The 27,229-nt window shown below is 41.9% G+C and overlaps 1 protein-coding gene across 1 annotated transcript in view; it reads left to right on the top strand.

Moving 5' to 3' along the window:
• Positions 1 to 1,283: 1,283 nt before the first annotated feature.
• The window catches only part of LOC139387870 (regulator of G-protein signaling 3-like), a 239,518-nt gene continuing 213,572 nt past the window's right edge, over positions 1,284 to 27,229 (top strand). Inside the window, exons 1-2 of the mRNA XM_071134175.1 lie at positions 1,284 to 1,493; positions 22,839 to 22,889. Coding sequence (XP_070990276.1) covers positions 1,415 to 1,493; positions 22,839 to 22,889 — 130 coding nt within the window. The 5' untranslated portion in view covers positions 1,284 to 1,414. The remainder of the gene's footprint in view (positions 1,494 to 22,838; positions 22,890 to 27,229) is intronic.

Consider the following 27,229-nt stretch of genomic DNA (forward strand, 5'->3'; position numbering starts at 1 on the left):
TATTGATGTCACTTGTTAAATCCACTTCAATCAGTGTAGATGAAGGGGAGGAGACAAGTTAAAGAAGGATGTTTAAGCCTTGAGACAATTGAGACATGGATTGTGTGTGTGTGCCGTTCAGAGAGGGTGAATGGGCAAGACAAAATATTTAAGTGCCTTTTAAACGGGGTAAGGTGGTAGGGGCCAGGCGTAGCGGTTTGTGAGAAGAACTGCGATGCTGCTGTTTTTTCACATTCAACAGTTTCCTTTGTGTATCAAGAATGGTCCACCACCCAAAGGACATCCAGCCAACTTGACACAACTGTGGGAAGCAATGGGGTCAACATGGGCCAGCATCCCTGTGGAACGCTTCCGAATCATTGTAGAGTCCATGGCCCAACGAATTGAAGGGGGGCAACTCAATATTAGGAGAGGTTTTTACTGTTTGTACACTCAGTGTACACTTTGCAATCGTCATCATTATTGTCATGGAAGCCTATTTTTGTTGAGTTTTACACAAAGATACATTCTGCAGTATTGACAAGTATAATGTTCCTTGGAAAAACTGAAGCTAAATCCAGCCATCACTAATTCATAGAGGCTGGTGTGAGTGACTACAGAGAGATATACTACATCATAGTGTCAGGATAACTGTGTGTGTGTGTGTGTGTGTGTGTGTGTGTGTGTGTGTGTGTGTGTGTGTGTGTGTGTGTGTGTGTGTGTGTGTGTGTGTGTGTGTGTGTGTGTGTGTGTGTGTGTGTGTGTGTGTGTGTGTGTGTGCGTGCGTGCGTGCGTGCGTGCGTGCGTGTGTGTGTGTGTGTGTGTGCATGCGTGTGCGTGTGTGGAGTTTATGTGGTGGAGGCATTTGGTCCATTGTCACCCAGCATCCTTTCCTTTAACCCCACCCTCTGGTTCCTTCAATCAAATGCTTCCCCCTGCCCTGACCAATCACAAGTGTCCATGATTGTCATTCTATCAAAGTGACAGGCGGTTGGATGTTAGGAGGTTAAAAGGGCATTGCCTGGGCATGCTCTTGTCCCCCCTCCTTCCTCCTGCACATGCATTCTCTCTCTCTTTTACAGTTGGATTTCCCCCACTCTCTCAAGAAGAAAGGATTCATGTGGACTTGACAGGGATAGCTGTGTTTTTGCCTTTCTCTCTCTTTCCCCTGCGCTCAGTCTGCTCCTCTCTCCCCTCCCACTCTGTCTCTCCTTGCTTTCCTCTTTCTCAGTCTGCCATTTTACTCTCTCGCTCTCTCTCTCTCTTTATCTTTTCTTTCTTTCTCTCTCTCTCTCGCTCTCTCGCTCTCTCTCTCTCTCTCTCTCTCTCTTTCTCTCTCTATCTCTCTCTACTAGCTGCAGATAGCATCTGGTTTCTGGTTCTTTCCTCAGCTCCTCTGACCTCCTCTCCTCTCCCGCTGTAGCCTCAGTCTGGGATGGAAGCTCCCAGTGTACACATCGTCACCCCGGGCAACCTACCTGACAACTCACCTGAGTTCACGCTGAAAACTTTTGGTGAGTACAAGTCTTCTTTTTCCTTTTTTTTTGGCTCCAAGTGAAAGGTTTGAGTGGTTAATTGTCGTTTTGGTGGGGTATTCTGTAGGTTTTTGTATTTGTTGTGATTGTACACTTGTAGCATAGCACTAGCCAATCAGATGGGTTTGTCCTGTCAACTTCCTGGTAACCCATGGGGAGTCGACTCTCTGCTACAGAGGTTGAGTCATATGGGGGTGACGATCTCTCTTTCTTTCTCTCTCTTTCCCTCTCACTCTCTCTATCCATCCGCACTTGAGGCCAAGAGCCATGGACACAAGCACTAAAATACTTTCATTTATGATGAATATTTTAGTAAAGTGTGTCCACACTGAGTCAGTTCTGAGAAGTCAGTCAAGCTCCACCCTTTTGGGTCAATGTAACTTTCAGTGCCACTTGGACAGTTCCTTCACCACATTGATAAAGACAGTGACAGTGCAGGAATTCGGTAAATGGACACACATGATACACCGATACACCATACCTGAACATGAGCCCCTATTACCAGCATCTCTTTAGTGGGCTCAGGTGTGCTGGGAAGTCATTTGGCTGGTAATGAGGGTCCCCTCGTTTCTCAAACGCTAAATAATTCATATATGGTATTTAGACAGGACGATGCACCTGGTTTCAAAAGGCAACACTCATTAATAATGTAGTATTTAGCTGTCCTGCATGAAGCTAGGAGAGGAACATTAGGATAGGCACCAGGGGGTTGGGGGAGTTGAGATGGAGCTCAAGGTTTAATGGGGTCACAGATTTGTTCCATGAGAGAATGATAGTATAAGTAGACACAATACATATGGAAATATAATATACTCCTCTGGAAAAGACATGAACAAGTAATGGAAAGGCATGTGTTTTGGAGATGATCTATAGTCTTTTACATCTATTCAATACTTTTATGATTTAGCACAAATTGTGGGTGCTACACATTGGTGGTGGGTCGGCTCAGGTCATGGTGTTTGTATCAGGGGTTGGAACCAAAATAATTTTTATATTTTTTCGTTCTGAACAGAAACATTTTTTTTTTTCATTACGTTCCTCTGTTCCGACCAGCAAAATAAAGTTCTGAACCGGTTCGAACCCCAAAAAAGTTACAGTTTATATAGTTCCTTTCTGCTCCTTTCTTAACCTCTGAAATCATCATTATTATAATTTTTTTAACATTTAGCTAGCTCGACATTTCATTACTTCACCAATCATTGCGGATAGAGCAGCTTGCTATGGAGCGGGCAGGCTATTTACATGCATTGGACAGACAAGTGTAGGGCGCGAGATGCAAAAGTTTGCGGGTGGGGACAGAGCGAGAGAGGGTGGAAGAGGAGGATTGGATTGAAGTGCTGGGCATATTGCTGTTATGACATGAATTATCTGTATTAGGCTCACAGAATAATACCTAAGGAGCGGCTTCTATGAAATAACTTTGAATGTATTTGAACTTCAGAGAGTTGGCTTAGCGTTGGGGCGGCAGGTAGCCTAGTGGTTAGACTAGGCTACCTGCCGTTGGACTAGTAACTGAAAGCGTTGGACTAGTAACCGAAAGGTTGCAAGATCGAATCCCCGAGCTGACCAGGTGAAAATCTAACATTGAAAAAGTTAACTCATTCTTCTGAGTAACAGAGTGCATAGGCACTTTGTTGCGTTTTTGTGGGACTGGAAAAAAATGCATGGAACGTAAAATAACATTATTTATCAGCTCTCGTGATTTTAAAAGAATGTTTCTGTTCAGGAACAGCATAGATCACTTTCGTTCCTGGTTCTGTTTCTGTTCTGCCCCCCCCAAAAAAAAATATATTTTCAGGTTTGCGGTTCTGTTTCCTAAACCAGTTCCAAGCCTTGGTTTGAACCATTAGATATGACACTATATGCATTACACATGTATGTTGTTGTTGTTATCATGATCTGCACTGGATGTTCTCAAACCCTCTTTATATCCCAGCTAAACACTTAAAATAGACAGAGCTATAACTGCACTATAATCAGGCTGTATTTGGCCCAGAGAGACTGAAGTAACTGTGTACCAGCAGCATGAGATGAGGATTACATCTGTAGAGTCATTACTGTAGTGCAGCAGATGCTTTCCTCCTTCTTTTTCACATGACACACAAAGGAATGATAAAACCAGCAAAGCCTGCACAAAGCCGTTGGCCCCATGCCCTTTACGTGTTTTAAACCTGGTCATGTCTGCCGGGTTCCTTCAGTAATGCTTTCGCTTGTGGTGTTCTAGCCCATCGGGGGAAGAAGCACTGCCACATACACAATGTGTTGTTTATTCGTTTGCCTCTCCCTGGATAAGTGGAAGGTTTTGCCCCCTAAATCCAAAATGCTGACTTGTCTTCCTCTCTCATTCCTCAGTTGTCGCACTGGCAGATGCGGTGCATGTAATGTAAGAAAAGCTCCTGAAAGATTGACCCAGAAATGGGGTCAAATCATGTTTCCTCCTCATCCCTCTGCCTTGAATATGGTGCTTACACACAATATCTTATTTGCTGACTTTGCTGACCCTCCACATTGACCTCAGACCTTATTAATGGTGGTTGGTTGAATTTTAGGAGGATACCATCAATAATGTGCCCTTGCCAACCCCATAAACGGCCATTAATCACACACACTTGTGCCAGCCGGAACCCAACCAGAACAGGAAGCCCCAGTGTGCTTGGTACCACGATTGAACTTGACAGATCTTGAACGGCCACTCTGGATTAAGAGCCACTTAAGTCTCCATTCACTGATTTCCCCTCTGAGAGCCACCTATTAGGAAATTGGCTACATAGGCCGACATACATTTTCCCTTCCCTTAGCTGAGGTCCTTTGCTGAGAGAGGCACTTTAGGGCTGATTGTGACGACAGCACTGTCAGGCTACCACTGGGAAACTTTGTGCTCTGAGCTGTAGGTACTGCTGGTGCTGCTTCTCTGTGACAAGCAAAGAGAGAAGAATATGGTATGTAAATTATGTAAGCAGCTGTTAGGGGAGAGAGAGAGAATACTGGGTGATGTCAAAATGGAGAGAAGTAGGCAGAGAGGAGGCTTTCAGCCTTAGATAGTGTTTTCGGCGTTTAGTCTGTCATCTTATTGGAGTTTGCGGCCGGGTATCTTTGTGAGTAAAACAGTTGACAGGAGGCTAGATGGAAGATGATAGTGTAAATACTGAGCTCTATGAATTTGTGCAAGTGAAGTACAGATGGCTTCTTTCACTTCTCCCGTGGAAGACTTTTCTCTCAGTTATGCTTTAATTTCTTATGTAAGTGTGATGCAATGGTTATTGTCCACTGTTCCGAAAAGGGAACTGGGATGTCTCATAACCCTGATCCTTCTCATTTAAAACATGTTTTTCTCTCTTTCCTTTTTCATCACTCCCACCCCTCTATTTCTCCTCTGCCTATATCCTACCCTCTCCCACCCACCCCAAAACGACTCTGCTAGTTGATTTCATTTAAATGAAAGCTGTTGCTTTGATTCTCAAAGCTGCATGAATATTTCACTTTATAGAGAAAAATGTAATGTGTAGAGGGTGATAAGTCTTTCACATGACTCTATTCGTGCATGCTAACTGAGGTTTGGATTCTTAGCTCAAGGGCGTAACTTTGGGGGGTCAATGGGTTCCGGGGGTCAACACACTTCTAGGGAGGTCCGGGGGAATTCCTTCCTGTGACATTTAAAAAAACAAACTGTTTGTGAAAGGGTTGTTTCTGGTGAATTTTGAAGGAAAAATACATCCCAAACATTGCTGATAATTTGGTCAATATATCCCAACCACAACTGAAATACCAATCATTTCTGTATTACTTTAAACTGTTGGTATAACTCTAACAGTTCAGAAAGTAAACATGGTTGGAAATTTGTTTGTAGAACGACTATGTCAGTTCTGGGTTGTGCTTAATTAAATTGACCATTTGCTACGTTGTGTACCGGCTTGTACTGAACGTCACGTTTCCCCCCAAAATCGTTCTTGAACAGACTTTTAGATTACCTATGTTTTCTCTGTTTGGTGGGTGTGACGGAGTGTGGCTTGAAGTAGAGGTCTTCACGGGTCCATCAGACCCTGAATTACGAGATCCGTCCCGGGACCTGAGCGGGTCCGGAAGGCCTTTTTCATTGAAGTAAAACAAAAGTTAGATGAGAAAAAGTATAGCCCAGTGAAAAGAAGCCAACAAGGGTAATGTCCTCCGTTGGGACAAGTTGTAATATTGTTGTGGACAAAGATGAGAAGAATGTTGGCAGACTGTGTGTGTGCAACTCGCTATTCAGGCTTGATGAAATGTTCAAACTTGAATTTATTAATATTTGTATTTATTACCATTTGTTTTATCATTATTATTATTGTATATCATTATTATTATTATTATGGTAGGCCTATTTAAGAATCTAAACCAGCGCAAAAAGTATTTTCTTTCATTTTGTTGTAACATTTTCATTGGCTAAATTAAGTTTGAACTGTCATTGAATTTTTGGGGATGCCTACGGTAGGCACTCGCCTTGTTGGTAATTGCTGCAATATTGGCCAAGCCTGTTCAAAACTTTTGTGAAGGTTTAAACCAACTCTTTAAATAAGTGTTTTGTTTCATTCTGTTCAGCCATTTTCTTTTGCTAAATTAAAGTCCAACTGTAATGTTGTGTTTGCCGCAATACAATAGCATACTGGTAGGCCTATATCTACTCGCACTCAAACCCTGAAAAGGAAAACACTAAGAGGGTGAGATGCAAAACTTAATTTAATGGCACAATATAATAACCTATTTGTATTACTTGACTTACATTTGACATTACAACAATAAAGTTGTGAAACATTTGTGAAGGTATGGTGTGGTATGGCTATTATTTGGCTTAGCTACTGTAGGCCTAAGAAGGCCGTGTGCACCGGTGCTGACTGACAGTTGAACATGAGATGAAAAATAATGTTTTAGGCCTACCAGAGCTACTCCTTCAATCTAACAATATAATGCTTATTTTTATAAAAAATATTCTGATTGGAAATTTCCGAACGATCCTCCTTCTGTACGCCAATATCTATATAGCAGTAGTAGCCTTTCTGATAAGGATAAAGAAATGTCAGTGTCGGGAACATGGCACCAGCATATCTCTATCTTTCTCTCGGTCTCTCTAGGGCTTGGCCTAAGCTTCTTTTTAAAAATATTGTTAATACTCTGTCTCCTTGGTGAGGATCAAAGGTGCCAGATCAGCTCGGCACATGGCTGGCAGATAGCCAGAACGCCCCTCTCTCCCACCAGAGAGGAAAGAGGGAGGAGTTGGGCCGGTTTTATGACTTAACAGCCAGTCGTAAACTTTCTCTCTCTTGCCCTGCAGTATCGAGAAGGAAAAAATCCCTTTGTTACTGAGTGAGAGACTCTTGCCGCCAAAAACTTCAACATCAATCAATGGACACTGGGACAATGTATTTCAACATCCGAATGTTGGGAATGATGAGAGATGGAATATGGGAAAATAATGTATATTTTGTTAGTCCACTAGGGACCTGTTTTCATTGTATTATGTATGTAATCAATAACCTATACTGTGTGTGTTTACGTATTCTATATTACGTATTCGATAAATAGCAGTCATCACATTAATGATAGTCACGTCACGACATGATTAATATCATACAGTGGCAGCCTAGTCCTATAGGCCTATATGCATACAATGCCCTGATACATTTGTGCCCTAATCTCCAACAGCTGAACCGTGAGGTGGACATTTATTGTTTTAGGAAAAACCAATAAAACAATAGACTATAAAGTTTTGATATGCGACACATCCAAACACAACAAATAGTTTTTTTGCCATTTGTCATAGGTCGATTTTAAGGACAAGTAACTGTGGATAATTTGGCCAATATCACTTGTTTATTGATGGTGCTGGCAGCACCCAGTCAAAGGTTACTTTTTCTTTCTTCTTTTGAATCTGGGTCTCTCGGATCCAAACTGGCACGGGTCTGTTTTTCCACGGGCCTTTTCGGAATGGGTCTGACTGTCCTCGGATCCATTTGGAACCGGTCTCAGTTTACAGTTTTTCTCAATTGCTAAAACACTAAAACCCATTGGCTGAACAAAGTTCTCAGTTGCCTGGACTCATTTAGCTTATTATGCAGTCTGTTGTCAATACATTAAACCATTTCACATGGTAAAACACAATTTGCAGATCTCACTTAGACTTTTCAGCAAAACTCTAAACACATTCTCATTCTCAAAACACATTCTGCACTCTAATGCACATGTCATCCATACCGGTAAACACAAGTGGCAACAATCAAATACAAATAGAGAACACATGTCATTGATTGAACACAACCACTCACAATTGATTTAACCGGTTTCAAATGATGCGACACAACCAATATAAGCCAGTTCAGAGAGCAAACAGGTTGTTGAAGGTGGGAAGGAGAAAGTCTGAGAATGGATACTGAAGTACAGTGCATTGTAGGCTGTATACTGTACAATGGATAAATTGTATGGCCCTGAACATTGTGCTTTCCATTTATTAACAGTACTGACTGCTCAATAGATTTTGACTGGTTGCAGGTTCAAATCAACAAAGAACAAGAATTACAGTATCACAGAGACAAAGGACAAGTTTGTGAGATGCAGGGTACAGTACTGTAAAAATAGGGGTACAAGGAGGAGGAACAGAAAACAAAATAGCAAAGAGCAAAGCAGAGTAGTAATTTCTGATCAATTCTGAGCTACTATGATAGAACATGTTTTCGTTCATCAAAAGACAATGACGAAAAAATATGAATATTTTTTTAGATTAAAAATGAACTTCTCCTGAGAATTGTACGTTTTGAACAATGTGTTTTCTATTTTTCGGTGTATTGTTTACTGACTGCTTGAGAGTGTATATCATTTTGATCACTTTGTTTATGATTTTGAGGGCAGTGTTTGATTTTGAACACAAGTAAAACTGTTTTGAGACTAATGTTTCATTTTGCGAGAGGAGTCAGAGGTTATGTAAATAGTGCTTGACGATGAGGTTTTGTATTTAATGTTTTCAGGAAATGGAGCAAGGTTTCAGAAATTGTGTTTTAGCAATTGAGAAAAACTGTAAAAAAAAATGTAACCCGTGAAGACCTCTAGCTTGAAGCAACGAGTGACATATTTGAAGCCCAACCCCTCCCTGTTTTTCAACTGGTTGTTTTAGAACAACACCGTTTCCGTTTAATTGATCGTTGCATTACATTTTTTTTTAACTGAACGCAGCCCTGGTGACTTTCGACTCCAAAATGAATGAATGGTCATATCATTTAAATAAAATGTTCCCCTCCAAAAATGAGCCTGACAACATATTGGTCCATATTGTCAGGCTGGTGTGTTATTTAGCAATAAACATAATCACCTGTGGCCAAACTGATGCAGCACAGTGGCTCTAATAAATAGGCTGACGCATGCCCATCTGTATTTTTGCTAATCATGAGCAAGATCAGTGATTCTCAAACTTGTTCAGTCACGACCTCTTTCATAACGAGGGATCATCCCATGCCCCCTTACCTCCCCCAATTGAATGAACTGCTACTATGTTACACAGAATATGGTATAAGAATACCTTTTACTCATCTAGATACAGTACACACAAACACCGGTACCTGGTTTCCCTTCCATTTTGAAATCAAGAAGAAAATAAATAAACCAGCTTACTGCTGTGCATCTCTATCAATAAATACTAGGGTAGGCACATTTCATAAATGCTAGGGTAGGCACATTTCATAAATACTAGGCTAGGCACATTTCATAAATACTAGGGTAGGCACGTTTCATAAATACTAGGGTAGGCACATTTCACAAATACTAGGGTAGGCACATTTCATAAATACTAGGGTAGACACATTTCATAAATACAAGGGTAGACACATTTCACAAATACTAGGGTAGGCACATTTCATAAATACTAGGGTAGGCACATTTCACAAATACTAGGGTAGGCACATTTCATAAATACTAGGGTAGGCACATTTCATAAATACTAGGGTAGGCACATTTCATAAATACTAGGGTAGGCACATTTCATAAATACTAGGGTAGGCACATTTCACAAATACTAGGGTAGGCACATTTCATAAATACTAGGGTAGGCACATTTAATAAATACTAGGGTAGGCACATTTCATAAATAGTAGGGTAGGCAAATTTCATAAATACTAGGGTAGGCACATTTCATAAATACTAGGGTAGGCACATTTCACAAATACTAGGGTAGGCACATTTCACAAATACTAGGGTAGGCACATTTCATAAATACTAGGGTAGGCACATTTCATAAATACTAGGGTAGACACATTTCACAAATACTAGGGTAGGCACATTTCATAAATACTAGGGTAGGCACATTTCACAAATACTAGGGTAGGCACATTTCATAAATACTAGGGTAGGCACATTTCATAAATACTAGGGTAGGCACATTTCATAAATACTAGGGTAGGCACATTTCATAAATACTAGGGTAGGCACATTTCACAAATACTAGGGTAGGCACATTTCATAAATACTAGGGTAGGCACATTTCATAAATACTAGGGTAGGCACATTTCATAAATAGTAGGGTAGGCACATTTCATAAATACTAGGGTAGGCACATTTCACAAATACTAGGGTAGGCACATTTCACAAATACTAGGGTAGGCACATTTCATAAATACTAGGGTAGGCACATTTCATAAATACTAGGGTAGGCACATTTCACAAATACTAGGGTAGGCACATTTCATAAATACTAGGGTAGGCACATTTCATAAATAGTAGGGTAGGCAAATTTCATAAATACTAGGGTAGGCACATTTCATAAATACTAGGGTAGGCACATTTCACAAATACTAGGGTAGGCACATTTCATAAATACTAGGGTAGGCACATTTCATAAATACTAGGGTAGGCACATTTCACAAATACTAGGGTAGGCACATTTAAAAAATACTAGGGTAGGCACATTTCATAAATAGTAGGGTAGGCAAATTTCATAAATACTAGGGTAGGCACATTTCATAAATACTAGGGTAGGCACATTTCACAAATACTAGGGTAGGCACATTTCATAAATACAAGGGTAGGCACATTTCACAAATACTAGGGTAGGCACATTTCATAAATACTAGGGTAGGCAAATTTCACAAATACTAGGGTAGGCACATTTCACAAATACTAGGGTAGGCACATTTCATAAATACTAGGGTAGGCACATTTCATAAATACTAGGGTAGGCACATTTCACAAATACTAGGCTAGGCACATTTCATAAATACTAGGGTAGGCACATTTCATAAATACTAGGGTAGGCACATTTCACAACTACTAGAGTAGGCACATTTCATAAATACTAGGGTAGGCACATTTCACAAATACTAGAGTAGACACATTTCATAAATACTAGGGTAGGCACATTTCATAAATACTAGGGTAGGCACATTTCATAAATACTAGGGTAGACACATTTCATAAATACTAGGGTAGGCACATTTCATAAATACTAGGGTAGGCACATTTCACAAATACTAGGGTAGGCACATTTCATAAATACTAGGGTAGGCACATTTAAAAAATACTAGGGTAGGCACATTTCATAAATAGTAGGGTAGGCAAATTTCATAAATACTAGGGTAGGCACATTTCATAAATACTAGGGTAGGCACATTTCACAAATACTAGGGTAGGCACATTTCACAAATACTAGGGAAGGCACATTTCATAAATACTAGGGTAGGCACATTTCATAAATACTAGGGTAGACACATTTCACAAATACTAGGGTAGGCACATTTCATAAATACTAGGGTAGGCACATTTCATAAATACTAGGGTAGGCACATTTCATAAATACTAGGGTAGGCACATTTCATAAATACTAGGGTAGACACATTTCATAAATACTAGGGTAGGCACATTTCACAAATACTAGGGTAGGCACATTTCATAAATACTAGGGTAGGCACATTTCAAAAATACTAGGGTAGGCACATTTCATAAATACTAGGGTAGGCAAATTTCATAAATACTAGGGTAGGCACATTTCATAAATACTAGGGTAGGCACATTTCACAAATACTAGGGTAGGCACATTTCATAAAACTAGGGTAGGCACATTTCACAAATACTAGGGTAGGCACATTTCATAAATACAAGGGTAGGCACATTTCACAAATACTAGGGTAGGCACATTTCATAAATACTAGGGTAGGCACATTTAAAAAATACTAGGGTAGGCACATTTCATAAATAGTAGGGTAGGCAAATTTCATAAATACTAGGGTAGGCACATTTCATAAATACTAGGGTAGGCACATTTCACAAATACTAGGGTAGGCACATTTCACAAATACTAGGGAAGGCACATTTCATAAATACTAGGGTAGGCACATTTCATAAATACTAGGGTAGACACATTTCACAAATACTAGGGTAGGCACATTTCATAAATACTAGGGTAGGCACATTTCACAAATACTAGGGTAGGCACATTTCATAAATACTAGGGTAGGCACATTTCATAAATACTAGGGTAGGCACATTTCATAAATACTAGGGTAGACACATTTCATAAATACTAGGGTAGGCACATTTCACAAATACTAGGGTAGGCACATTTCATAAATACTAGGGTAGGCACATTTCAAAAATACTAGGGTAGGCACATTTCATAAATAGTAGGGTAGGCAAATTTCATAAATACTAGGGTAGGCACATTTCATAAATACTAGGGTAGGCACATTTCACAAATACTAGGGTAGGCACATTTCACAAATACTAGGGTAGGCACATTTCATAAATACTAGGGTAGGCACATTTCATAAATACTAGGGTAGGCACATTTCACAAATACTAGGGTAGGCACATTTCATAAAACTAGGGTAGGCACATTTCACAAATACTAGGGTAGGCACATTTCATAAATACAAGTGTAGGCACATTTCACAAATACTAGGGTAGGCACATTTCATAAATACTAGGGTAGGCACATTTCACAAATACTAGGGTAGGCACATTTCACAAATACTAGGGTAGGCACATTTCATAATACTAGGGTAGGCACATTTCACAAATACTAGGGTAGGCACATTTCACAAATACTAGGGTAGGCACATTTCATAAATACTAGGGTAGGCACATTTCATAAATACTAGGGTAGGCACATTTCACAAATACTAGGGTAGGCACATTTCATAAATACTAGGGTAGGCACATTTCATAAATACTAGGGTAGGCACATTTCACAACTACTAGAGTAGGCACATTTCATAAATACTAGGGTAGGCACATTTCACAAATACTAGAGTAGACACATTTCATAAATACTAGAGTAGGCACATTTCATAAATACTAGGGTAGGCACATTTCATAAATACTAGGGTAGGCACATTTCACAAATACTGGGGTAGGCACATTTCATAAATACTAGGGTAGGCACATTTCATAAATACTAGGGTAGGCACATTTAATAATTACTAGGGTAGGCACATTTCATAAATACTAGAGTAGCCACATTTCATAAATACTAGGGTAGGCACATTTCATAAATACTAGGGTAGGCACATTTCACAAATACTAGGGTAGGCACATTTCATAAATACTAGGGTAGGCACATTTCACAAATACTAGGGTAGGCACATTTCATAAATACTAGGGTAGACACATTTCACAAATACTAGGGTAGGCACATTTCATAAATACTAGGGTAGGCACATTTCATAAATACTAGGGTAGGCACATTTCACAAATACTAGGGTAGGCACATTTCACAAATACTAGGGTAGGCACATTTCATAAATACTAGGGTAGGCACATTTAATAATTACTAGGGTAGGCACATTTCATAAATACTAGAGTAGCCACATTTCATAAATACTAGGGTAGGCACATTTCATAAATACTAGGGTAGGCACATTTCACAAATACTAGGGTAGGCACATTTCATAAATACTAGGGTAGGCACATTTCACAAATACTAGGGTAGGCACATTTCATAAATACTAGGGTAGACACATTTCACAAATACTAGGGTAGGCACATTTCATAAATACTAGGGTAGGCACATTTCACAACTACTAGAGTAGGCACATTTCATAAATACTAGGGTAGGCACATTTCACAAATACTAGAGTAGACACATTTCATAAATACTAGGGTAGGCGCATTTCATAAATACTAGAGTAGGCACATTTCATAAATACTAGGGTAGGCACATTTCATAAATACTAGGGTAGGCACATTTCACAAATACTGGGGTAGGCACATTTCATAAATACTAGGGTAGGCACATTTCATAAATACTAGGGTAGGCACATTTAATAATTACTAGGGTAGGCACATTTCATAAATACTAGAGTAGCCACATTTCATAAATACTAGGGTAGGCACATTTCATAAATACTAGGGTAGGCACATTTCACAAATACTAGGGTAGGCACATTTCATAAATACTAGGGTAGGCACATTTCACAAACACTAGGGTAGGCACATTTCATAAATACTAGGGTAGGCACATTTCACAAATACTAGGGTAGGCACATTTCACAAATACTAGGGTAGGCACATTTCACAAATACTAGGGTAGGCACATTTCATAAATACTAGGGTAGGCACATTTCATAAATACTAGGGTAGGCACATTTCACAAATACTAGGGTAGGCACATTTCATAAATACTAGGGTAGGCACATTTCACAAATACTAGGGTAGGCACATTTCATAAATACTAGGGTAGGCACATTTCATAAATACTAGGGTAGGCACATTTCACAACTACTAGAGTAGGCACATTTCATAAATACTAGGGTAGGCACATTTCACAAATACTAGAGTAGACACATTTCATAAATACTAGAGTAGGCACATTTCATAAATACTAGGGTAGGCACATTTCATAAATACTAGGGTAGGCACATTTCACAAATACTGGGGTAGGCACATTTCATAAATACTAGGGTAGGCACATTTCATAAATACTAGGGTAGGCACATTTAATAATTACTAGGGTAGGCACATTTCATAAATACTAGAGTAGCCACATTTCATAAATACTAGGGTAGGCACATTTCATAAATACTAGGGTAGGCACATTTCACAAATACTAGGGCAGGCACATTTCATAAATACTAGGGTAGGCACATTTCACAAATACTAGGGTAGGCACATTTCATAAATACTAGGGTAGACACATTTCACAAATACTAGGGTAGGCACATTTCATAAATACTAGGGTAGGCACATTTCATAAATACTAGGGTAGGCACATTTCACAAATACTAGGGTAGGCACATTTCACAAATACTAGGGTAGGCACCAACATATAAAGTTGGTTCTGGAAGTATTCTTAGGGTGATTATTAGGGTGCATAAACATGATGAGTGCTCCCCCCCATAATTTTGGTTTTCATATTTGTTTTCTAAACATAAATAAGGAGACAGACAGGCTGCCTCTGACTGGCATGCTTGAGCCTATACTGCCTGAGGTTCGGAGAAACAGCTTTTCTCTTTTCTTTTCTCTTTTCTCTAGTTCTCTAGTGAAGCCTACCTCAAACCAGTTGTTTCAAAGTTTATAATACTACTATTGTCGTCTTTGAACCAACAAAATTGAGCCAAATATAGCCATTGCAAATTATCACTCGTTTTTCACTCCCACCACTTCGCAATAGAAACCTTGAAAAATATCCTGCTCTATATAATTCGTATTTGTGCTTATGAATCTACCATGTTAAATGTGACTGTACTTTTTTATTTGTTACCAGTTAGCACACAGAATTAGGGGTTTGTTAAGAAGAGAGTGGAGAGAGAGAGGAACTATTGCTCTGTTCTCTTTACAAGCCCTGCACAACTATTTTCACTTCTCAAACCACGGCCTCGAGGATGAGGGCCAAACCAAGCATAATTGGCGGTGTGGGGATCCAATCATAAAATTAGGAATTGAGTAGTACTGTTTAGCATAAAACCACAAAAAGCCAGTTGCTACGGTGGGAAAATAATTTCCAATCCATCAAATCTTCTCTCTCTCTCTCTCTCTCTCTCTCTCTCTCTCTCTCTCTCTCTCTCTCTCTCTCTCTGCTAGCAACTAAAATACATTGTTGAGTCATTGAGAGCTTTTTATTCCTATAATCAGTCTTTCGTTCCATTTTCTCTCCATTTCAGATAAGCAATATATTTTTTTAAAAGCTCTTGCAAGTTTGCTACAGTTACCCAGTCAGCCCAGAGTGGTGAGGTAACATGAAAAGCGGTGTGATCTGTACTTTCTCAATCGCCTAATCATTTATCCAGCTGTCCTATTGATGCAGTGTGTTTGATAATGAAACGCTTCGGTCTCTGATTGAATTTCTTTGAAATGCCTCCTCTCTGCCTTCAAACTGTAAATAGACAAATAAGCAGTGGAGGGATTCAGAGCTTAAAGAGAAAGAGACAGAAAGAGAGATAAGATTTCTGACAGGGTTCAGTTAATGAAACAACGTTGGACTTGGCTCAGTCTCCCGCTGGTTACCAGGGTACAAGGTCTCATTAGCAGCGGTTCACTGGCTGTCTCCTGTAGCCTTCACTGGCCTGTCTGACAGGAGACAGCAAGATGCCGCCTGCTGAGGCCATTGTGTTGGCGTTGTCTTTGACCGATGATGCATAAGATGTCCTGTATAGTTGGTAGGTGGGTGGTTGGGTGCTTTGATGTGTAGTGTACTGTATACTGTATATAGTGTAGTGGTCAACAACTTTGGTCCTGGAGATCTACAGTGTGTATTCAGACTCATGCACTCTATAGGTCTCCAGGACCAGGGTTGGCGTCTCTTGCTCCATACGCCCATGTGTGACTGCTTTTTACAGCTTTTTATTTATACTGCATAGTCTTTATGCCACTAAGTTTAATTGAACATATATTTCCAAGTGTCCCTTGACTTGCCAAAGTATTAGCCATACTTAATTTGATTAATTTAACATGATTATGGCACAGTTGATACTCTAACTTTCATCCCCAAATAGAAAGGGAGCCATATCATTTTAAAGTCACCATCAACAGGCTGACTTCAGGTCTGTCCTATCTCACCACTGCCCTATATCCTGTACACTGATGATTGTCGCAGCCATTTCGAGAACTGACACATCCTATCACGTTTAGGTAAGACCCAGATGTAGACAATGTAGAAGTAACAAGAGTTTATTACAACCATAGGGGCAAACGACAGGTCAAGGCAGGCAGGGGTCAATAATCTAGAAAGGGTGTAAAGGGTCCAGAATGGCAGGCTGTCTCAGGGTCAGGGCAGGCAGAATGGTCAAAACCGGGAAGGACTAGAAAACAGGAGCAGGAAAACAGTCAGGAGCAGGGAAACAAACCCTGGTAGGTTTTAAGGACAAAACAAACTGGCAACAGACAAACCAAGAATACGGGTATACTGGAAACAGGAGACAAAGGCCTGTGAGACATGGGTTTAACTCTGGACACATGAAAGGTAGGATGTGTACGAAGGGTACAGGGCAACAGCAGATGAACAGCAGCGGGCTAATGATTTTGGAGATGGGAAACGGGCCGATAAACCGGGGGGAGAGTTTGCAGGATTCCACCCAGAGGGGCCGATCCCAGGTGGACAGCCATACCTTCTTCTCGAGATGATACCGGGGAGCCGGGGTCCGGTGGCGAGCCGCTTGTCTTCGATACTTAGAGGTGGTCTTGAGGAGGGCAGACAGCGGAGGACAAACATCTGGGCAGAAGGTATGCCGACCTCTTCTTCCTGCTCAAGGAAGAGAGGGGGCTGATACCTCAGGGAACACTCAAAAGGTGAAAGGCCTGTGGCAGAGCAGGGAAGGATGTTGCAACCGTATTCGACTCACACAAGCTGCTGGCTCCAGGTGGTGTTGGCTGAGACCAGGCAGCGCAAGGTAGTCTCTAGGTCTTGGTTGGCTGGCTCCGACTGGCCATTGGACTGGGGGTGTAACCCGGAGGACAGGCTGGCCGACAACCCAATGAGGGTGAAGAATGCCTTCCAGAACCGGGACGAGAACTGAGGGCCCCGGTCAGAGACCATGTCAACTGGTAGTCCATGGATCCGGAAGACGTGCTGCACCATGAGCTGGGCAGTCTCTTTGGCAGAGGGTAGTTTGGGGAGAGGAATTAAGTAGGTGGCTTTGGAAAACCGATCCACCACAGTCACGATGGCGGTGTTGCCATCAGACAGGGGAGACCCGTGACAAAGACCAGGGAAATGTGAGATCAGGGATGGTGAGGGACAGGCAGAGGTTGGAGGAGACCAGCCGGAGCTTGCTGAGGAGTCTTGTTTTGTGCACAAACCGTGTAAGTGCCCTGAGGTATTCCACAGTTTAACACATTAGGGGAAGAAAATGTACCATTGATATAGGTGGACTGTTTCCTGTCAGTTAGATATGACTGTACAAATTCAATGCTACCTCCTAACAACCATAATGCATTCATTTTGTCAAAATTATTTCATGATCCACTAAATCAAATGCTGCACTGAAATCTAAAAATAGTACACCTACTAATTTGCCATTATCCATAGCATTGAGCCACTGGTCAGTCATGTCAACCAATGCAGTGGTAGTGGAATGGTTTCTGCGATAAGCATGCTGATTGGCTGTAATCAGATCATTATTTTCCATGTACTCCCACATTTGTCTACTCACAATACCCTCCAATATCTTACTGAGTGTAGGGAGTAGACTAATTGGTCGATTATTGGCAGGAGTAATGGGTTCTTTGCAGAACCTGTCGGACGTGGAGCACATGTTCTTGGGTGGAGTGGGAGAAGAAGAGGATGTCATCGAGGTAGACGAAGACGAACCGGTTTAATATGTTGCGCACCAGGTGGTAGGTGTTCGGTAGGTCCAGCTTGGAGAACACGGTGCCCCCCTGGAGCAGCTCGAAGGCCGAGGAGATGTGAGGTAGCGGGTTGCGTTTCTTCACTGTGATGTCGCTGAGACCTCAGTAGTCGATGCAGAGATGCAGGGTTTTGTCCTTATTCTCCACAAAGAAGAACTCTGCGCCGGCTGGGGATGACGATGGTAATATGTTGTTGAAGAGGAAGATGATGACGTTGAAGATGTTTTGTCAGCACATTGTTGATATTTTGTCGACTAGACATTCTAAGAATGCACAGAGCACCTTACTTACAGTGCCTTGCGAAAGTATTCGGCCCCCTTGAACTTTGCGACCTTTTGCCATATTTCAGGCTTCAAACATAAAGATATAAAACTGTATTTTTTTGTGAAGAATCAACAACAAGTGGGACACAATCATGAAGTGGAACGACATTTATTGGATATTTCAAACTTTTTTAACAAATCAAAAACTGAAAAATTGGGCGTGCAAAATTATTCAGCCCCCTTAAGTTAATACTTTGTAGCGCCACCTTTTGCTGCGATTACAGCTGTAAGTCGCTTGGGGTATGTCTCTATCAGTTTTGCACATCGAGAGACTGAATTTTTTTCCCATTCCTCCTTGCAAAACAGCTCGAGCTCAGTGAGGTTGGATGGAGAGCATTTGTGAACAGCAGTTTTCAGTTCTTTCCACAGATTCTCGATTGGATTCAGGTCTGGACTTTGACTTGGCCATTCTAACACCTGGATATGTTTATTTTTGAATCATTCCATTGTAGATTTTGCTTTATGTTTTGGATCATTGTCTTGTTGGAAGACAAATCTCCGTCCCAGTCTCAGGTCTTTTGCAGACTCCATCAGGTTTTCTTCCAGAATGGTCCTGTATTTGGCTCCATCCATCTTCCCATCAATTTTAACCATCTTCCCTGTCCCTGCTGAAGAAAAGCAGGCCCAAACCATGATGCTGCCACCACCATGTTTGACAGTGGGGATGGTGTGTTCAGCTGTGTTGCTTTTACGCCAAACATTACGTTTTGCATTGTTGCCAAAAAGTTCAATTTTGGTTTCATCTGACCAGAGCACCTTCTTCCACATGTTTGGTGTGTCTCCCAGGTGGCTTGTGGCAAACTTTAAACAACACTTTTTATGGATATCTTTAAGAAATGGCTTTCTTCTTGCCACTCTTCCATAAAGGCCAGATTTGTGCAATATACGACTGATTGTTGTCCTATGGACAGAGTCTCCCACCTCAGCTGTAGATCTCTGCAGTTCATCCAGAGTGATCATGGGCCTCTTGGCTGCATCTCTGATCAGTCTTCTCCTTGTATGAGCTGAAAGTTTAGAGGGACGGCCAGGTCTTGGTAGATTTGCAGTGGTCTGATACTCCTTCCATTTCAATATTATCGCTTGCACAGTGCTTCTTGGGATGTTTAAAGCTTGGTAAATCTTTTTGTATCCAAATCCGGCTTTAAACTTCTTCACAACAGTATCTCGGACCTGCCTGGTGTGTTCCTTGTTCTTCATGATGCTCTCTGCGCTTTTAACGGACCTCTGAGACTATCACAGTGCAGGTGCATTTATACGGATACTTGATTACACACAGGTGGATTGTATTTATCATCATTAGTCATTTAGGTCAACATTGGATCATTCAGAGATCCTCACTGAACTTCTGGAGAGAGTTTGCTGCACTGAAAGTAAAGGGGCTGAATAATTTTGCACGCCCAATTTTTCAGGTTTTGATTTGTTAAAAAAGTTTGAAATATCCCATAAATGTCATTCCACTTCATGATTGTATCCCACTTGTTGTTGATTCTTCACAAAAAAATACAGTTTTATATCTTTATGTTTGAAGCCTGAAATGTGGCAAAAGGTCGCAAAGTTCAAGGGGGCCGAATACTTTCGCAAGGCACTGTATTAGGCAACTTTGGCTTGCTATACTTTTGTGCTGCTGCTAATGCTGATCACTAGTAGGCTGACTGAGTATATTTATATTGAAGGCTGTCGACCCTATGACATGATGTACTAGCTCATTGTATTTAGTGTAACTGTGCATTGTGACCCATGTGGATGTTATATGTTCAGTGTTTTATTCACCTTCGCTGCAACACCAATTGCCCTCTAGGTTTCTGTATAAGCACTTTGTGACATCTGCTGATGTAAAAAGAGGTTTATAAATACATTTGATTGATTGTTTGATTGAATAAAGTTGAAACTCTGTAGTGTTGTCCAAGCCATTGTTGTCTCTGAACTCTCTTTGTCCTCTATCCTGGCTCTGGTACTGTGGCTGGGTTCTGCTCTGTGTGACATGAGCTGGGAGCTGGTATGCCAAAAGGATAGATGCCCATTGTTGTCAGGCTTTCCTAGTCTGACCCATTTTTATTTCTGTCACAGTCTCTCCTAGTCTCCCCTTCTGTCTCTCAACTTCTCTCCCAGTCTCTCTCAATGTCTCCCAGTTCCAGTGTCGTTCTGTGTCTCCCCGTCTCTTCCTGTCTCCTACCCTCTACCAGTTTCAGTCCTTCACTATGGAGACTGGCATGCCAGTGACAGGTGCATCAGATGCGTTCCCATTGTCTCCAGTCTCTCCCGTTATCTCTGCCCCGAGCACAGTTCTCCTCTCTGGACTGGTTGGCGCCAGACACTGGGTCTTTCCCTCTGACCTCCCACCACCCTAACATCATGGCAGGCTATTGAACAACGCTCCAGTAGCTCCACACTGCTGCCACGGACACAGACAGCGCAGGAGATGGCATTACTCCTACTACCCCAGGCATGCACATACAGTTGGCTAAGCATTGAACTCCTCTCTTTATTTCCTTTTACTGTTTAACCTGTTTCAACCAGGGAATTCCTACAGACTTCGTAACAGCTCATGAGATTAAATGAAAGTATACGGTATGTGAATCCTTGTAATTTCTGATTAGTCATTGATTGGCCCCGTGATGGCATTGAGAGTAATGCCATCTTGTGGTGTGCTGGAACTCCCATTGCCTGGAACTCCCATTGCCTGGAACTCCCATTGCCTGGAACTCCCATTGTCTGTTTTGGGAATAGGTGACTCAGTTTGATTGAGCCAGTTAAGGCTTCTTTAATATGTTTTCTTACACAACAATCACCTGGTTGACTACTGGGTCTATTTGAGATCATTTAAATCTCATTCTGTTGTTATAGCCAGCTGGTGTTTCCTCCATTCTGTCCAAACCTCACTTAGCAGCTCCTTAGCTAACCTCATTCAAGCATTAGGACTTTCACCACCTGTTGTTGATCTTTAAAGCTAATGTGTTTAGGTTTACTGCTTTCTCACCTTCAGCTGAATTATTTCAAGCCCTCTAATGGGCTGTGTACTATTCAGCATTTAAAGCAGGCACTGTTCAGAAATAAAGAACAATAAGTGATATTTGATTTGCAGGTGCACAAAGCCAAAACAGGGTTTGGTGTAAATAAGATTCCTCAAGGTGTTATAAAACACTGTTATGTGATTTGTATGTGTGTGTCTGTGTGTCTGTGTGTATGTGCGTGTGTGCCCTCTCTGTGTAAAGCAGTGTAGCATCGGGGTCTGTGGGGTGTAATGCACCGAGCTCAATGCTCCCTCGTCTGCCAAGCTCTATTAATTCACTCCCTGTCTCTCAGGCTGTGCCCTTCATTTCTAAAAAGCTACAGTTGCTCTCTGTCCTGGTAAACTGCACTCCTTCTATCCCCTCCCTGTCCTGGTACTTACCCCTGTCTTGGAAATACCTCCTTCTCCCCTTCCATGACCGTGCTTTACCTTAGTTTCCTCAACGCTCCCCAGCCCATAGTTCTCAACGTTTTGAGATTCTGACCCACTTAACCTCCCTTCTAGTGACCCACCACATGCTTAAACAGTGTTTCCAGCTAGTTATTCAAGGACAAATACAGTAGTCTTACTAGAAAGCCATGCCAACTTCAGTGTGGGAATCTCAAACATCACTAGGCACACTGGGCCAGTGTCATACCTAGCTGGTCCAATCCCATCTTTACATAATAATGGGGGTGGGTAGGGTTTAGCTACAGTGCCAAAGTCAATATCACACAGGGTAAATAGCAGCATGGTTGATATGCTAACACACAAAGCCCCAGGACACAGCAACCGTAGATTGATTGCAAACTCTGCCAATTCTGTTTACTTTGGGTGTAGGCACTGCCAGCTCCCAGCACCTATCCTGTTTAAGTCAAGAACACAATACAACACTGAGTTACTTGTGTTAATGACAGTGCAGATCTCTTCTGTGTGTGTAATCAGCAAGGCAATGTCCCTCCCCCCCCTCCATCTTCCTTCCACACTACACAGGAAATATTCTTATCTCAGATCCTGGAGATGCAAAAAGGAAATCCAGAGATTCATAAAAGCAAATATTTATGCTCAAGGTTATACAATGTATTTACGTCTATTAAGCCTACCGATTAAGCACACATATTGTTCTGGACTAGACTAGAGGACGCTAACACAGTTGCACATGGATGTACCACTATGTTTGACCTAATCATTAGGAATCTCTTCTTGTCTGCTCTCTGCCTATAGGTCAGCTGAAGCTGTCAATCATCCCAGAGGATGGACTCCTTATCGTCCATGGTGAGTACCAGGATGTCATCCTCCCGTCAGCAGGCTCCATGTTGTCAACTCCACCACAGACATGTAAAACAGTTGTCTTCTTTTAACATGGTTAAATAGGTTTGATAGTGGGGCACTTATGAACATGGTAAGTTCATTCACAGAATATACTATGCCCTCTGTAGTTACTGGGACGGTAAAGCATTATTTCTTCTTTCGGCTCTATACTCCAAAAGTTAGGATTCTGACAGCTTTAATTTGAGGGTATTTTCATCCATATCGGGTTAACCGTATGGAAATGTAATTGTGCACCAAAAGAATTGGGACAAATTCACTTATTAGTAAAAAGTAAAGTTACAGATGCACAAATATCATACCCTCCCCTTCCAAAATGCTAGCCTCCCCTGTTCTTGTAATGGTGAGAGGTATGGATGTCTTGGGGGTAATATTTTTGTATTTATTTTATTTATTTCACCTTTATTTAACCAGGTAGGCAAGTTGAGAACAAGTTCTCATTTACAATTGCGACCTGGCCAAGATAAAGCAAAGCAGTTCGACACATACAACGACACAGAGTTACACATGGAGTAAAACAAACATACAGTCAATAATACAGTATAAACAAGTCTATATACGATGTGAGCAAATGAGGTGAGATAAGGGAGGTAAAGGCAAAAAAAGGCCATGGTGGCAAAGTAAATACAATATAGCAAGTAAAACACTGGAATGGTAGATTTGCAATGGAAAAATGTGCAAAGTGGAAATAAAAATAATGGGGTGCAAAGGAGCAAAATTAATTAATTAAATACAGTAGGGAAAGAGGTAGTTGTTTGGGCTAAATTATAGGTGGGCTATGTACAGGTGCAGTAATCTGTGAGCTGCTCTGACAGTTGGTGCTTAAAGCTAGTGAGGGAGATAAGTGTTTCCAGTTTCAGAGATTTTTGTAGTTCGTTCCAGTCATTGGCAGCAGAGAACTGGAAGGAGAGGAGGCCAAAGAAATAATTGGTTTTGGGGGTGACTAGAGAGATATACCTGCTGGAGCGTGTGCTACAGGTGGGAGATGCTATGGTGACCAGCGAGCTGAGATAAGGGTGGACTTTACCTAGCAGGGTCTTGTAGATAACATGGAGCCAGTGGGTTTGGAGACGAGTATGAAGCGAGGGCCAGCCAACGAGAGCGTACAGGTCGCAATGGTGGGTAGTATATGGGGCTTTGGTGACAAAACGGATTGCACTGTGATAGACTGCATCCAATTTGTTGAGTAGGGTATTGGAGGCTATTTTGTAAATGACATCGCCAAAGTCGAGGATTGGTAGGATGGTCAGTTTTACAAGGGTATGTTTGGCAGCATGAGTGAAGGATGCTTTGTTGCGAAATAGGAAGCCAATTCTAGATTTAACTTTGGATTGGATATGTTTGATATGGGTCTGGAAGGAGAGTTTACAGTCTAACCAGACACCTAAGTATTTGTAGTTGTCCACGTATTCTAAGTCAGAGCCGTCCAGAGTAGTGATGTTGGACAGGCGGGCAGGTGCAGGTAGCGATCGGTTGAAGAGCATGCATTTAGTTTTACTTGTATTTAAGAGCAATTGGGGGCCACGGAAGGAGAGTTGTATGGCATTGAAGCTTGCCTGGAGGGTTGTTATTAACACAGTGTCCAAAGAAGGGCCAGAAGTATACAGAATGGTGTCGTCTGCGTAGAGGTGGATCAGAGACTCACCAGCAGCAAGAGCGACCTCATTGATGTATACAGAGAAGAGAGTCGGTCCAAGAATTGAACCCTGTGGCACCCCCATAGAGACTGCCAGAGGTCCGGACAGCAGACCCTCCGATTTAACACACTGAACTCTATCAGAGAAGTAGTTGGTGAACCAGGCGAGGCAATCATTTGAGAAACCAAGGCTGTCGAGTCTGCCGATGAGGATGTGGTGATTGACAGAGTCAAAAGCCTTGGCCAGATCAATGAATACGGCTGCACAGTAATGTTTCTTATCGATGGCGGTTAAGATATCGTTTATGACCTTGAGCGTGGCTGAGGTGCACCCATGACCAGCTCTGAAACCAGATTGCATAGCAGAGAAGGTATGGTTAGATTCGAAATGGTCGGTAATCTGTTTGTTGACTTGGCTTTCGAAGACCTTAGAAAGGCATGGTAGGATAGATATAGGTCTGTAGCAGTTTGGGTCAAGAGTGTCCCCCCCTTTGAAGAGGGGGATGACCGCAGCTGCTTTCCAATCTTTGGGAATCTCAGACGACACGAAAGAGAGGTTGAACAGGCTAGTAATAGGGGTGGCAACAATTTCGGCAGATAATTTTAGAAAGAAAGGGTCCAGATTGTCTAGCCCGGCTGATTTGTATGGGTCCAGATTTTGCAGCTCTTTCAGAACATCAGCTGAACGGATTTGGGAGAAGGAGAAATGGGGAAGGCTTGGGCGAGTTGTTGTGGGGGCTGCAGTGCTGTTGACCGGGGTAGGAGTAGCCAGGTGGAAAGCATGGCCAGCCGTAGAAAAATGCTTATTGAAATTCTCAATTATGGTGGATTTATCAGTGGTGACAGTGTTTCCTATCTTCAGTGCAGTGGGCAGCTGGGAGGAGGTGTTCTTATTCTCCATGGACTTTACAGTGTCCCAGAACTTTTTTGAGTTAGTGTTGCAGGAAGAAAATTTCTGCTTGAAAAAGCTAGCCTTGGCTTTTCTTTTTTTTTTCTTTTTTGAATTTTACCCCTTTTTCTCCCCAATTTCGTAGTATCCAATTGTTGTAGTAGCTACTATCTTGTCTCATCGCTACAACTCCCGTACGGGCTCGGGAGAGACGAAGGTTGAAAGTCATGCGTCCTCCGATACACAACCAACCAAGCCGCTGCTTCTTTAACACAGCGCACATCCAACCCGGAAGCCAGCCGCACCAATGCGCCGGAGGAAACACCGTGCATCTGGCCACCTTGGCTAGCGTACACTGCGCCCAGCCCGCCACAGGAGTCGCTGGTGCGCGATGAGACAAGGACAACCCTACCGACCAAGCCCTCCCTAACCCGGGCAACGCTAGGCCAATTGTGCGTCGCCCCACGTACCTCCCGGTCGCGGCCGGTTACGACAGAGCCTGGGCGCGAACCCAGGACTCTGATGGCACAGCTGGCGCTGCAGTACAGCGCCCTTAACCACTGCGCCATCCGGGAGGCCTAGCCTTGGCTTTTCTAACTGCCTGTGTATAATGGTTTCTAGCTTCCCTGAACAGCTGCATATCACGGGGGCTGTTCGATGCTAATGCAGAACGCCATAGGATGTTTTTGTGTTGGTTAAGGGCAGTCAGGTCTGGGGAGAACCAAGGGCTATATCTGTTCCTGGTTCTAAATTTCTTGAATGGGGCATGTTTATTTAAGATGGTTAGGAAGGCATTTAAAAAAAATATCCAGGCATCCTCTACTGACGGGATGAGATCAATATCCTTCCAGGATACCCCGGCCAGGTCGATTAGAAAGGCCTGCTCGCTGAAGTGTTTCAGGGAGCGTTTGACAGTGATGAGTGGAGGTCGTTTGACCGTTGACCCATTACAGATGCAGGCAATGAGGCAGTGATCGCTGAGATCTTGGTTGAAGACAGCAGAGGTGTATTTAGAGGGCAAGTTGGTTAGGATGATATCTATGAGGGTGCCCGTGTTTAAGGCTTTTCGGGAGGTACCTGGTAGGTTCATTGATAATTTGTGTGAAATTGAGGGCATCAAGTTTAGATTGTAGGATGGCTGGGGTGTTAAGCATGTTCCAGTTTAGGTCGCCTAGCAGCACGAGCTCTGAAGATAGATGGGGGGCAATCAGTTCACATATGGTGTCCAGAGCACACCTGGGGGCAGAGGGTGGTCTATAGCAGGCGGCAACGGTGAGAGACTTGTTTTTAGAGAGGTGGATTTTTAAAAGTAGAATTTCAAATAGTTTGGGTACAATATACAATATATTGTACAATATATTTGAGCGTCTGTAACTTTCTCACTTATCATTATTCACAATTCATTCAAGATGATCTGTAATCATGGTGGCATCCACATTAATGTAGAAGTTTTTAGAAACAAGTTCTATAATTATTTACAATAAAAGTGACTCCAAAATTACACAATACATTATTTACCATTAATTTCAATTGGGCACAATATAATCTATAACACAACCAAACCAAACAGAAAATGCATCCAACACATTTTTAGAGTCACAAGCTTGATGTAGTCATTGTGTGCTACGGATATGGGATCAAGTAATTTACTTTTTACAACTTTAATACACAAATAAGTGAATTTGTCCAGTACCTTTGGTGCCCTAAAATGGGGGGACTATGTACAAAAACTGCTGTAATTTCCCAATAATTACGGAGGGC

Source organism: Oncorhynchus clarkii, chromosome 29 (genome assembly GCF_045791955.1).
Source record: "Oncorhynchus clarkii lewisi isolate Uvic-CL-2024 chromosome 29, UVic_Ocla_1.0, whole genome shotgun sequence".
Classification (NCBI taxonomy): domain Eukaryota; kingdom Metazoa; phylum Chordata; class Actinopteri; order Salmoniformes; family Salmonidae; genus Oncorhynchus; species Oncorhynchus clarkii.